General features: G+C 47.1%; 1 protein-coding gene across 5 annotated transcripts in view; it reads right to left on the reverse strand.

Moving 5' to 3' along the window:
- SLC35F5 (solute carrier family 35 member F5) overlaps nucleotides 1-14,889 on the reverse strand; it is a 197,943-nt gene that overhangs the window by 16,008 nt on the left and 167,046 nt on the right. For 4 of the 5 annotated variants that reach the window (XM_075316960.1, XM_075316958.1, XM_075316961.1 and 1 more), the window contains exons 12-14: nucleotides 13,055-13,145; nucleotides 1,004-1,158; nucleotides 825-915 (exon numbers count right to left, since the gene is read on the reverse strand). In XM_075316960.1, coding sequence (XP_075173075.1) covers nucleotides 831-915; nucleotides 1,004-1,158; nucleotides 13,055-13,145 — 331 coding nt within the window. In that variant the 3' untranslated portion in view covers nucleotides 825-830. Of the gene's footprint in view, nucleotides 1-824; nucleotides 916-1,003; nucleotides 1,159-6,271; nucleotides 6,377-13,054; nucleotides 13,146-14,889 lie in introns of those variants that run through there. The other variant, XR_012724714.1, reaches the window with a different exon arrangement.

The raw sequence follows: 14,889 nt of genomic DNA on the forward strand, positions 1-14,889 counted from the left end.
GGAGATTATGTGTGGGGAGGTATCAGGAGATCAGGGAGAGATGTATGGAGCGGACAGGTTATATACTGGAGATTATGTGTGGGGAGGTATCAGGAGATCAGGGAGAGATGTATGGAGAGGACGGGTTATATACTGGAGATTATGTGTGGGGAGGTATCAGGAGATTAGGTGGAGATGTATGGAGAGGACAGGTTATATACTGGAGATTATGTGTGGGGAGGTATCAGGAGATCAGGGAGAGATGTATGGAGAGGACAGGTTATATACTGGAGATTATGTGTGGGGAGGTATCAGGAGATTAGGGAGAGATGTATGGAGCGGACAGGTTATATACTGGAGATTATGTGTGGGGAGGTATCAGGAGATCAGGGAGAGATGTATGGAGAGGACGGGTTATATACTGGAGATTATGTGTGGGGAGGTATCAGGAGATTAGGTGGAGATGTATGGAGAGGACAGGTTATATACTGGAGATTATGTGTGGGGAGGTATCAGGAGATTAGGGAGAGATGTATGGAGAGGACAGGCTATATACTGGAGATTATGTGTGGGGAGGTATCAGGAGATTAGGGAGAGATGTATGGAGAGGACAGGTTATATACTGGAGATTATGTGTGGGTAGGTATCAGGAGATCAGGGAGAGATGTATGGAGAGGACGGGTTATATACTGGAGATTAGGGAGAGATGTATGGAGAGGACGGGTTATACATAGTAGAGGTTATGTGTGAGGAGGTATCGGGAGATTAGGGCAGAGATTACGCATGTCCTCTCCAGTCGCAGATACTGTGATGGTGTGTGGGTGTATGGTAGGACCTGTACGTACCCTGTGCTAGGAGCAGTTGGGGGGTCGGTCCTCTGGGGAGAGGCTGTACAGTGAAATCAGACTCTCGCTCTGCTCCTCGTCCTCTGAAGTCCTGCAGTTGGAGAGGGTGCGACATTGGTTAATCTCACAATGCATGTGGTTCATGTAATACACACAGTGTTGCAGCGTTTGGGACGTACCTCACCGGCCGATGCTTCCTGCATATAAAGGCAAAGACTCTGCGCACAGCCACCATCACAGGATCCCAGTTATTATAATGACACAGGAGAGTCACAATGAAGAAAGAGATGAAAACCGGGAGAGCTCCAGCAAAGAAGAGCCACGAGAAGCGCACCTGCAACAAGGGCAAGCACGTTACCCAAGGGCGTAATCTCCCACCCGCAGCAACACAGACTGCCGCAACTCCAACAAGGCGCCAATCTACTCTATTATCAGTCATTCCTCTGATCCATGATCAAAGGAGTCTATGGGCCTCAATCCTCTACAATGTAGCAGTCAAATGTGCTAGCCACAGAGGTCTCTCTCCTCCCCTCCCCCATGTGCATCTCACATTCTCCATATCAGTCTCTCTCTCCTCCCCTCCCCCATGTACAGCTCACATTCTCCATCTATCAGTCCCTCTCTCCTCCCCTCCCCCATGTACAGCTCACATTCTCCATCCATATCTGTTCCTCTCTCCTCCTCTCCCCTATGTGCATCTCACATTCTCCATATCAGTCCCTCTCTCCTCGCCTCCCCCATGTACAGCTCACATTCTCCATCTATCAGTCCCTCTCTCCTCCCCTCCCCCATGTACAGCTCACATTCTCCATCTATCAGTCCCTCTCTCCTCCACTCCCCCATGTGCATCTCACATTCTCCATCTATCAGTCCCTCTCTCCTCCCCTCCCCCATGTACAGCTCACATTCTCCATCTATCAGTCCCTCTCTCCTCCCCTCCCCCATGTACAGCTCACATTCTCCATCTATATCAGTCCCTCTCTCCTCCCCTCCTCCATGTACAGCTCACATTCTCCATCCATATCAGTCCCTCTCTCCTCCCCTCCTCCATGTACAGCTCACATTCTCCATCCATATCTGTCCCTCTCTCCTCCCCTCCCCTATGTGCATCTCACATTCTCCATATCAGTCCCTCTCTCCTCCCCTCCCCCATGTACAGCTCACATTCTCCATCTATCAGTCCCTCTCTCCTCCACTCCCCATGTACAGCTCACATTCTCCATCTATATCAGTCCCTCTCTCCTCCCCTCCCCATGTACAGGTCACATTCTCCATCTATCAGTCCCTCTCTCCTCCCCTCCCCCATGTACAGCTCACATTCTCCATCTATATCAGTCCCTCTCTCCTCCCCTCCTCCATGTACAGCTCACATTCTCCATCCATATCAGTCCCTCTCTCCTCCCCTCCTCCATGTACAGCTCACATTCTCCATCCATATCAGTCCCTCTCTCCTCCCCTCCCCCATGTACAGCTCACATTCTCCATCCATATCAGTCCCTCTCTCCTCCCCTCCCCCATGTGCATCTCACATTCTCCATCCATATCAGTCCCTCTCTCCTCCCCTCCCCCATGTGCATCTCACATTCTCCATCCATATCAGTCCCTCTCTCCCCCCTCCCCCATGTACAGCTCACATTCTCCATCCATATCAGTCCCTCTCTCCCCCCTCCCCCATGTGCATCTCACATTCTCCATCCATATCAGTCCCTCTCTCCTCCCCTCCCCATGTACATCTCACATTCTCCATCCATATCTGTCCCTCTCTCCTCACCTCCCCCATGTACATCTCACATTCTCCATCCATATCTGTCCCTCTCTCCTCCCCTCCCCCATGTACAGCTCACATTCTCCATCCATATCAGTCCCTCTCTCCTCCCCTCCCCATGTGCATCTCACATTCTCCATCCATATCAGTCCCTCTCTCCTCCCCTCCTCCATGTACAGCTTACATTCTCCATCCATATCTGTCCCTCTCTCCTCCCCTCCCCCATGTACAGCTCACATTCTCCATCCATATCAGTCCCTCTCTCCTCCCCTCCCCATGTGCATATCACATTCTCAATCCATATCAGTCCCTCTCTCCTCACCTCCCCCATGTACATCTCACATTCTCCATCCATATCAGTCCCTCTCTCCTCCCCTCCCCATGTGCATATCACATTCTCCATCCATATCAGCCCCTCTCTCCTCCCCTCCCCATGTGCATATCACATTCTCAATCCATATCAGTCCCTCTCACCTCCCCTCCCCCATGTACAGCTCACATTCTCCATCCATATCAGTCCCTTTCTCCACCCCTCCCCCATGTACATCTCACATTCTCCATCCATATCAGTCCCTCTCTCCTTCCCTCCCCCATGTACAGCTCACATTCTCCATCCATATCAGCCCCTCTCTCCTCCCCTCCCCCATGTATAGCTCACATTCTCCATCCATATCAGTCCCTCTCCTCCCCACCCCATGTACAGCTCACATTCTCCATCCATATCAGCCCCTCTCTCCTCCCCTCCCCCATGTATAGCTTACATTCTCCATCCATATCAGTCCCTCTCTCCTCCCCTCCCCATGTACAGATCACATTCTCCATCCATATCAGTCCCTCTCTCCTCCCCTCCCCATGTACATCTCACATTCTCCATCCATATCTGTCCCTCTCTCCTCCCCTCCCCCATGTACAGCTCACATTCTCCATCCATATCAGTCCCTCTCTCCTCCCCTCCCCATGTCCAGATCACATTCTCAATCCATATCAGTCCCTCTCTCCTCCCCTCCCCATGTACAGCTCACATTCTCCATCCATATCTGTCCCTCTCTCCTCCCCTCCCCCATGTACAGCTCACATTCTCCATCCATATCAGTCCCTCTCTCCTCCCCTCCCCATGTACATCTCACATTCTCCATCCATATCTGTCCCTCTCTCCTCCCCTCCCCCATGTACAGATCACATTCTCCATCCATATCAGTCCCTCTCTCCTCCCCTCCCCATGTACATCTCACATTCTCCATCCATATCTGTCCCTCTCTCCTCCCCTCCCCCATGTACAGCTCACATTCTCCATCCATATCAGTCCCTCTCTCCTCCCCTCCCCATGTCCAGATCACATTCTCAATCCATATCAGTCCCTCTCTCCTCCCCTCCCCATGTACAGCTCACATTCTCCATCCATATCTGTCCCTCTCTCCTCCCCTCCCCCATGTACAGCTCACATTCTCCATCCATATCAGTCCCTCTCTCCTCCCCTCCCCATGTACAGCTCACATTCTCCATCTATATCAGTCCCTCTCTCCTCCCCTCCCCATGTACAGCTCATATTCTCCATCCATATCAGTCCCTCTCTCCTCCCCTCCCCATGTACAGCTCACATTCTCCATCCATATCAGTCCCTCTCTCCTCCCCTCCCCATGTACAGCTCACATTCTCCATCCATATCTGTCCCTCTCTGCTCCCCTCCCCCATGTACAGCTTACATTCTCCATAGATAATGACAGGACGATAGCGGGATGTTCCCACAGATCAGATAATGGACAGGACGATAGCGGGACGTTCCCAGAGATCATATCATAGTATCATATCATATCATAGTTTTTAAGGTTGAAGGGAGACTCTAAGTCCATCTAGTTCAACCCGTAGCCTAACCTGTTGATCCAGAGGAAGGCAAAAAAAACCCCAATGTGGCAAACAAGTTCCAATGGGGAAAAAATGTCCTTCCTTCGTCCACATCCGGCAATCAGACTAGTTCCCTGGATCAATACCCTGTCATAAAATCTAATATACGGGGCCGGAGAAACAATTTAAGGGTCCGGGGTTTACCAGAGTCTGTTGAACCTAAGGATCTCCAGAGAGCCCTCCAAGTGATGTTTAATGAGATCCTGGGTGAACCATCAAGCCAACCCCTGGAGCTAGACAGAGTGCATAGAGCGCTTGGCCCTAGACCTACACAGAATGACAGACCTCGAGATGTGATTTGTAGGGTCCACCGTTATGTCCTTAAAGAGGCCATCCTGTTTAAGTTGCGCAGTGGAGTTTCACCATCATACGAGGGGAGCCAAGTCCAGATTCTGCAGGACTTATCCCGTTTCACTTTACAAAGAAGGAGAGCACTGAAACCTCTCCTGGACATGCTCCGTTCGTATGAGTATAAATACAGCTGGGGATTTCCCTTCCGCCTGCAGGTCCGACACGCGGGAAGAATGCATGTTCTTAGGAACCCGACTGATATGCCATCGTTTGCTGCAGCCCTGGACATTCCATTGGTGCCTATAGAGGAATGGCCGGTGTTTCCAATGGGGGTATGGGGTGCTGCCCCAGATGGTGATCGGATGCGTGGCCCTCGAAGAGGAAGACCAGTCTGATGTTTAAGGAGTTATTGGTTTATAAACAAAAAAATTGTTTAAAAGAACAGAGAGTCCTCAGTGGTTGATACCTTTTAATGGCTAACTGAAAAGATGGTAATAATTGCAAGCTTTCGAGACTACTCAGGTCTCTTCTCATTAAACAAAAATTCATTGGGTTGTTTCTCAATAGAATGTACCTCCCAGTTTTGCTATAATTTTTTTGCCAGGGGGATTAAGTCTTTCTGATTATGAGGGGGGGGGGTTCCCTCCCGCCTTCCTGGAAGAGGGGGCGGGGGGCACCCCCGTACTGTGTATAGCACATTATTCTCTCTAGACCTTGTGTCCTCACATTATATAGGGCTCTGGCTGACAAACTAAGTTGAATAATTGCTTATTGTTAGTCCGGGGCAGGGGGCTCCTTTGTAGAAAGTTCCCTCCCTGATTGGGATAACACGCCATAAAGGAGTGGCGTAGTCTCACCATCCCTAGGTTAGACAGTTTGGTATTCTCATACCTATACAGTTACTTTTAGTCTTTTTAGACCCGACGTTAGGGTCTTGTTGTGACCTTGCAGGTGGGAGGCACTCTGACCTCCTTGCCTTTGGTTTCTACTGCTTTGTTGGTAGTTTCTTTTGTATTCTCGACCTTCTTACCTCTTCTCTTTTATTTCCTCTTCTCTTTCCCTGCTCTTCCTATCCTACTTGCCTGCACATCTCTCTCTCCCTAATCCCCGAACCTATCCCTAGAGTCCCCACCGTTCCTCCGCATTGGAATGACGCAGATTAATTGGGGTTCACTAAATGTGAGGGGACTTAATGTCCCGCAAAAACGCTCCCAGATATTTTTTGACATGCACAAAAAAAGAGTCCATATACTATTGATCCAAGAAACACATTTTAAAACGGGCCACCTCCCCATCTTTAGAGACAGATATTACACTAACTGGGTCCACAGTTCCAACCCAGAGTCAAAATCCAAGGGAGTGTCCATAGGCATCCATAAGTCCCTAGTGCACACAGTTCTAGATACACGGGTGGACACGGAGGGAAGATTTATATTCCTGAAAATTAATGTTAACTCATCCATCTTTACCATTGTCAATTGGTATCTACCGAATAGAGATCCGGCGACGACCTGCTCCTCTCTCCTGTCATCACTGGATGAATTCGCAGAAGGGACCGTGATCGTGGGCGGTGATTTAAACTTCACTTTGGACCCTAAGGTAGACACAACGTCGGGACATAACTTTCTCTCAATAAGGAAACTAACGAAGGTTAAACGTTGTATACAGGAACTCAGATTAGTGGATGCATGGAGAACAATACACACAGTAGACCGTGACTACACATATTTTTCCCCGGCTCACTCTTCGTACAGCCGCATAGACCTATTCCTTGTAAGTCAGAAGGCCCTGACATGGCAGATACAGGCCTCTATAGGCAGTATCTCTTGGTCAGATCATGCCCCCATATTTTTGAGCCTCACTATGCCGGATGGGCCTGGGAGGCCATGGTCTTGGCGGTTGAATGATAGTCTGCTGAGGGACCAGGGATGCTTGAAAGACCTGCAGAACACAATAGATGAATTCTTGGAGATACACTCAGGAGACACTACTACCCTACCTGTTCAATGGGAGACACTAAAGTGTGTGTTGAGAGGGATTCTGATCAAACATGGGGCTAGGATTAAGAGGGAGAGAGCCCAAACCATTCTGTCTCTACTTCAGAATATTTCAGACCTAGAGAAGATCCATAAGCAGACATTATCCCCGGTGACACTGACAGAGCTAGTTAAAAACAGAGAGGAACTTAAATCCATTCTGGACCGACAATACGAGCGCCACAGGAATAGACTAAAAAGATTTATGTATGAATATGCGGACAAATGTGGCAGACCACTAGCTAGGTTATTACATCCGAGGGGGGACCCCAGTCACATCCCTACGATCAAAAAATCGGACGGCCTTTTGACTCAGAACCCAATCCACATAGCGGACCAGTTTCAAAAATATTATAGTGACCTTTACAACATAAGGGGCAAATTTGGGGATATGCCACAAGAAGCTTTGGAGACTAAAATAAATGATTACATACTTAAAACAGCCCTGCCGACTATACCCAATACTGAGGTTGAAAACCTAGAAGCAGACTTTACAGAGACAGAAGTGGCATCTATTATCAGGGATTCTCCCTCAGGCAAAAGCCCAGGTCCGGACGGGTTTACCCCCAAGTTCTATAAAATTTTTCAGACTCAGTTATCCCCGTTCATGACCAAAGTATTTAACTCCATATCTGAAAACTCCCAGTGGGTAGCGCAGTCTCTTGAAGCACACATATGTGTTATCCCCAAACCGGGAAAGGACCACTTGCTGGTTACAAATTACAGACCCATCTCACTGATTAATTTAGATTTGAAATTTTTCTCTAAAGCACTTGCCAACAGACTTGCCCTGTCCCTGCCTGGGATAATACATACGGACCAGGTGGGATTTGTAAAAGGCCGGGAGGCACGGGACAACACCAACAAATTGTTCCTCCTGATGGCTCGGTCGAGGGCTCAGTCTCTCCCCATGTGTTTACTTTCAGTGGACGCGGAGAAGGCCTTCGACCGGGTCAGTTGGAGCTTTATGATGGCAGCCTTGAGACAGGTGGGTTTGGGTCAGAAATTTTTGGGCAGAATTGCGTCCCTGTATTCGAGACCCTCAGCAAAAGTGAGGACAAATGGGTTTCTATCATCATCCTTTCTGGTCCACAATGGAACGAGACAGGGATGTCCACTGTCGCCCCTCTTATACGTCATAGTCATGGAGCACCTTGCGGTCGCCCTGAGAAACAACACAAGCATCCACGGGATAGAGGCGGGTGGGGAGAACCGTAAGCTGGCTCTATTCGCGGATGACCTTCTCATGTTCATTTCCCAACCACACATATCCTTCCCGTCCTTGCTCAAGGAGTTCGAAGAGTTTGGCAACTTAAGCAACTTCAAAGTAAATTTTTCCAAATCAGAGGCCATGAACGTGACTTTATCGGCAGAAGACCTTGCGAGAGTATCACAAAACTTCCCTTTTAAGTGGCAACCGTCAGTTTTAAAATATCTGGGAGTTATGGTACCTAGGGATCCAGCAAAAATTGTACATCACAATTTTTTCCCCTTATTAGAAAGGACAATCAGGGACTTAAAGAAATATGACAAAAAGAGATTGACGTGGTTTGGGCGTATAAACGCGATAAAAATGGATGTGTTACCGAGGTTCCTGTTCCTGTTTCAGACAATACCCATACAGCTACCGCTAAGTTACTTCTCCAAGATCCGGACAGCCTTGTCTGGGTTTGTCTGGGGGAACAGGAGACCCCGAACAGGAATTAAAACTCTGACCAGACACAAAAGTGACGGGGGGCGGGGCTCCCAAATTTTCAATTATATTACAAGGCAGCTATCCTAACGAGATTACTGGACTGGCATTTTCATGGTAATTCGAAACAATGGGTGGTGATTGAACAGGATGTGCTGGGAACTCCCTTACATTTACTTCCATGGTTAGAGAAAGAAAGTAGGATCCAGATAGCGAAAGGAATGGAGTTCACGCGGACAGCGATGGGGATGTGGGATGGAGAGATAAAAAAGGGATCTCTCTCTCAGGAGCAGGGCCCACTTACCCCCGTATTCGGTAATAAGAAGTTCCCCCCAGGACTCCACTCCCATAGATTCGGGGGATTTACTCGGGCGGATGATACTCGTTTTTGTCACGTGCTCAAGGGACACACCCTACCAACTTATACTTCCATGCAGGCCACAGGGAAAGAGATTTCCTGGATGGAATATATGCAGTTGAAATCTTTCCTCTCGTACCAGGACAGGGAGAGAAGGATGAGGACACCCCCTACTCCTTTTGAGAAAATATTTTTACAGGGCTCATCACCTGGACATGGCATCTCACTCATCTATAAAATGCTGAACCAGAGAAATAGGGTGGATAAACCTCACTTTGTCTGTAGGTGGGGAGAGGAACTGGGAGAGGATATTCCAGAGGACGATTGGAGCAGAGCGTACCTGTGGACCCACAAGCTTTCCTTGGCGTGCGCCGCTCAAGAGAAAAGTTATAAAATTCTCACAAGGTGGTACCATTACCCGACTAAATTACATGCTATATTTCCCTCTGTGTCTGATGTGTGCTGGAGGTGTGGCACAGACACAGGTACAATGCTACACATATGGTGGAGCTGTACTAAGCTGCAACCCTTTTGGGACTCAGTGTTCTACCTGTACAAAAAGATGAGCGGAGGTGAAGTAGAAAAATCCCCCCAGGTTGCTCTTCTTTCTATGCTCCCAGGAGCTATTAAAACACAAAAAAGGGACATGTTGCGATTTTGCCTGGCGGCTGCCCGTATGATTATCCCACGATTTTGGAAACAGACTAGATGCCCTACGGTGCTGGATTGGTTGGAGGAAATGACAAACCTCCAGAGAATGGAGGAGCTGACAGCAGAGCTAAATGGGAACACAGAAAAATTTACTACAGTTTGGAGACCATGGATTATGTTCATGGAGTCCCCAGAGTTTGTGGAGAGTTTGGCGAGCTTTTTGAACTGAGAAACGGTGGGGAGTCTCATTCCTTCCCCCCCCTTTTTTCTTTTCTTTTCTTGCTTTCCCCCCTCTCCCCCCTTCTCTCTAATTTCCTCTTCTTTATGCTTGTATCTTTCCTCTTCTTTCTTTCATTTCTGAACATTAATCTGCATTTTTCTAGTTTCATTTTTTATATGAAAAGATTTATCAATAATTCATAAGACAATAGACATACAAGGAGAATGAGTATATTAGGATACGGGAAGTCAAGAGAAGTGGGAATTCTGACCTATAATTTATAAGTGGTTGTATGGTAATAGCACAAAGATAATTTGAAGAATTCCAAGAAATTTAGTAATGTAACAATTTCTGGATATTATCCCGGCATTGAGAAAATGATGTTTATGTATTGTAATTGCACAAATGATATGTTTGTATGTTGACAACAGTTTCATCAATAAAACAGATTTGAAATAAAATCTAATATACATAACTGGTAATATTACATTTTTCAAGAAAGGCGTCCAGGCTCTGCTTAAATGTTAGTAGTGAATCACTCATTACAACATCATGCGGCAGAGAGCTCCATAGTCTCACTGCTCGTACAGTAAAGAATCCTCGTCTGTGATTATGATTAAACCTTCTTTCCTCAAGATGTAGCGGATGCCCCCGTGTTCCAGTCGCAGGCCTAGGTGTAAAAAGATCTTTGGAAAGGTCTCTGTACTGTCCCCTCATATATTTATACATTGTGATTAGATCCCCCCTAAGCCTTCGTTTTTCCTGACTTGGTATTGCAGCCCCCCCATTCCTCTAATAATCTTGGTGGCTCTTCTCTGCACCCTCTCCAGTTCAGCTATGTCCTTCTTATATATCGGTGACCAGAATTGTACACAGTATATAAGTGCGGTCGCACTAGTGACTTGTACAGAGGTAGAACTATATTTTTTTCATGAACACTTATACCTCTTTCAATACATCCCATTATTTTATTAGCCTTGGCAGCAGCTGCCTGACACTGGCCACTAAAGTGAAGTTTACCATCCCCCCATACACCCAAGTCTTTTCTGTGTCTGTTTTACCCAGTGTTCTACAATTAAGTACATAATCATAAATGTTATTTCCTCTACCCAAGTGCATGACCCTACATTTATCTACATTAAACTTCAATTGCCACTTCTCAGCCCAATCCTCCAATTTACATAAATCTCCCTGTAATATAAAATTATCCTCCTCTGTATTGATTACCCTGCAGAGTTTAGTATCATCTGCAAATATTGAAATTCTACTCCGCATGCCCCCAACAAGGTCATTTATAAATATGTTGAAAAGAAGCGGGCCCAATACTGACCCCTGTGGTACCCCACTATGAACTGAGACCCAGTCCGAGTACGTACCATTAATAACCACCCTTTGTTTCCTATCACTGAGCCAGTTTTTAACCCAGTTACACATATTTTCCCCTATCCCCATTATTCTCATTTTATGTACCAGCCTTTTGTGTGGCACCGTATCAAAAGCTTTTGAAAAGTCCATATACACAACATCCACTGCATTTCCCTGGTCCAGGCTTGAACTTACCTCTTCATAGAAGCTGATCAAATTAGTTTGACAGGATCGATCCCTCATAAACCCATGTTGATACTCTGTCATAAGGTTATTTTTCTTGAGATACTCCAGTATAGCATCTCTCAAGAAACCCTCAAGGATTTTACCAACCGTAGAGGTTAAACTTACCGGCCTATAATTTCCCGGCTCAGTTTTTGTCCCCTTTTTGAATATTGGCACCACATTTGCTATGCGCCAGTCCTGCGGTACCGACCCTGTTATTAAGGAATCTGAGAAGATTAAAAATAATGGTCTATCTATCACAGAACTCAATTCCTGTAGTACTCTGGGGTGTAGCCATCCGGGCCCGGAGATTTGTCACCCTTAGTGATTTCGAGGCGGCGGGGTACTTCCTGCTGGGTTAAGCAGGTAATATTCAAGGGTGAATTTATGGTATCACTGGTCATGTCATCTGCCATGGCATTTTCTTGTATAAAAACCGTAGAAAAAAAAGTCATTCAGCAGGTTGGCTTTACCCTCATCCCCTTCCACCATTTCACCAAGACTATTTTTAAGGGGGCCAACACTAGCGCTTTTCAGTTTTTTACTGTTTATGTAGTTAAAGAATATTTTAGGATTATTTTTACTTTCTCTCGCAATGAGTCTCTCTGTCTCAAACTTAGCTAACTTAATTTGCTTTTTACATATTTTATTTAATTTTCTATAATTATATAATGCCTCATCACTACCTACCCTCTTTAATTCTTTTAAGGCTTTCTGTTTTTCTTTTATTGCTTCCCTTACAGCTCTATTTAGCCATAGGGGTTTCCTCCTATTTCTAGCATGTTTGTTCCCATAGGGTATATTTTCTGCACAAGCCCTATTCAGGATGCTCATAAAAGTCTCCCATTTGCTTTGTGTACTTTTATTACTTAGTACATCATCCCAGTTTATTGCACTAAGATCATCTCTCAACCGTTTAAAATTTGCTTTCCTGAAGTTTAGTGTCCTTGTAGCCCCGATATCATCAGATAGTAGATCAGATAGTGAGAGGACGATAGCGGGATGTTCCCACAGATCAGATAGTGAAAGGATGATAGGGGGATGTTCCCACAGACCAGATGACAGGACGATAGCGGGATGTTCCCACAGATCAGATAGTGACAGGACGATAGCAGGATGTTCCCACAGACCAGATAGTGAGAGGACGATAGCGGGATGTTCCCACAGACCAGATAGTGAGAGGACGATAGCGGGATGTTCCCACAGACCAGATAGTGAGAGGACGATAGCGGGATGTTCCCACAGACCAGATAGTGAGAGGACGATAGCGGGATGTTCCCACAGACCAGATAGTGAGAGGACGATAGCGGGATGTTCCCACAGACCAGATAGTGAGAGGATGATAGCGGGATGGTCCCACAGACCAGATAGTGAGAGGATGATAGCGGGATGTTCCCACAGACCAGATAGTGAGAGGACGATAGCGGGATGTTCCCACAGACCAGATAGTGAGAGGATGATAGCGGGATGTTCCCACAGACCAGATAGTGAAAGGATGATAGCGGGATGGTCCCACAGATCAGATAGTGAGAAGACGATAGCGGGATGTTCCCACAGACCAGATAGTGAGAGGACGATAGCGGGATGTTCCCACAGACCAGATAGTGAGAGGACGATGGCGGGATATTCCTATAGGTCACTTCCACAAGCCCTTTGACAATCTATAGACCTAAGCGGAGTATAAAGCACAACTGATGATGAGGGGCATACAGACACTTATGTACCTTCTGCATGCAGATGTCGGCAATGATGGAGAGCGGGATGGTGAGGCTGAGGGCCAGAGTGCCGACCAGAGAGGAGGTTAAGAAGCAGCCCCTGAAAAACAGCAAAATGGTAAAATAAGAGAGACAAACAGCTGGACAATAAGGACATCAGCGCATATATGAACAGTGCAGTAAAGGACCGCAGTGCCATCTAATGGCCGAGTCTGGTACCGACCATATCTGCAGGTCCCGAAGAATATCAGCAGTAATGTGGTGGAAGTGACAGTGACTGTAGAGGAGATACAGGACACAACACAGGATCCGTCTCTATACGGGGAGATACAGGACACAACACAGGATCAGTCTATATACGGGGAGATACAGGACACAGCACAGGATCCGTCTCTATACGGGGAGATACAGGACACAGCACAGGATCAGTCTCTATACGGGGAGATACAGGACACAGCACAGGATCCGTCTCTATACGGGGAGATATTACACAGCACAGGATCCGTCTCTATACGGGGAGATACAGGACACAGCACAGGATCCGTCTCTATACGGGGAGATACAGGACACAACACAGGATCAGTCTCTATACGGGGAGATATTACACAGCACAGGATCAGTCTCTATACGGGGAGATATTACACAGCACAGGATCAGTCTCTATACGGGGAGATATCACACAGCACAGGATCAGTCTCTATACGGGGAGATATTACACAGCACAGGATCAGTCTCTATACGGGGAGATACAGGACACAACACAGGATCAGTCTCTATACGGGGAGATATTACACAGCACAGGATCAGTCTCTATACGGGGAGATATTACACAGCACAGGATCAGTCTCTATACGGGGAGATATCACACAGCACAGGATCAGTCTCTATACGGGGAGATATTACACAGCACAGGATCAGTCTCTATACGGGGAGATATCATACAGCACAGGATCAGTCTCTATACGGGGAGATATCATACAGCACAGGATCCGTCTCTATACAGGGAGATACAGGACACAACACAGGATCAGTCTCTATACGGGGAGATATTACACAGCACAGGATCCGTCTCTATACGGGGAGATATCACACAGCACAGGATCCGTCTCTATACGGGGAGATATCATACAGCACAGGATCCGTCTCTATACAGGGAGATATCATACAGCACAGGATCCGTCTCTATACAGGGAGATATCATACAGCACAGGATCCGTCTCTATACGGGGAGATATCATACAGCACAGGATCCGTCTCTATACAGGGAGATACAGGACACAGCACAGGATCCATCTCTATACGGGGAGATATCATACAGCACAGGATCCGTCTCTATACGGGGAGATACAGGACACAACACAGGATCAGTCTCTATACGGGGAGATATTACACAGCACAGGATCCGTCTCTATACGGGGAGATATTACACAGCACAGGATCCGTCTCTATACGGGGAGATACAGGACACAGCACAGGATCCGTCTCTATACGGGGAGATATTACACAGCACAGGATCCGTCTCTATACGGGGAGATATCATACAGCACAGGATCCGTCTCTATACGGGGAGATATCATACAGCACAGGATCCGTCTTCTATACGGGGAGATACAGGACACAACACAGGATCCGTCTCTATATGGGGAGATATTACACAGCACAGGATCCGTCTCTATACGGGGAGATACAGGACACAGCACAGGATCCGTCTCTATACGGGGAGATATTACACAGCACAGGATCCGTCTCTATACAGGGAGATACAGGACACAGCACAGGATCCATCTCTATACGGGGAGATATTACACAGCACAGGATCCGTCTCTATACGGGGAGATATACAG

This window comes from Anomaloglossus baeobatrachus, chromosome 7 (genome assembly GCF_048569485.1).
Source record: "Anomaloglossus baeobatrachus isolate aAnoBae1 chromosome 7, aAnoBae1.hap1, whole genome shotgun sequence".
Lineage (NCBI taxonomy): Eukaryota > Metazoa > Chordata > Amphibia > Anura > Aromobatidae > Anomaloglossus > Anomaloglossus baeobatrachus.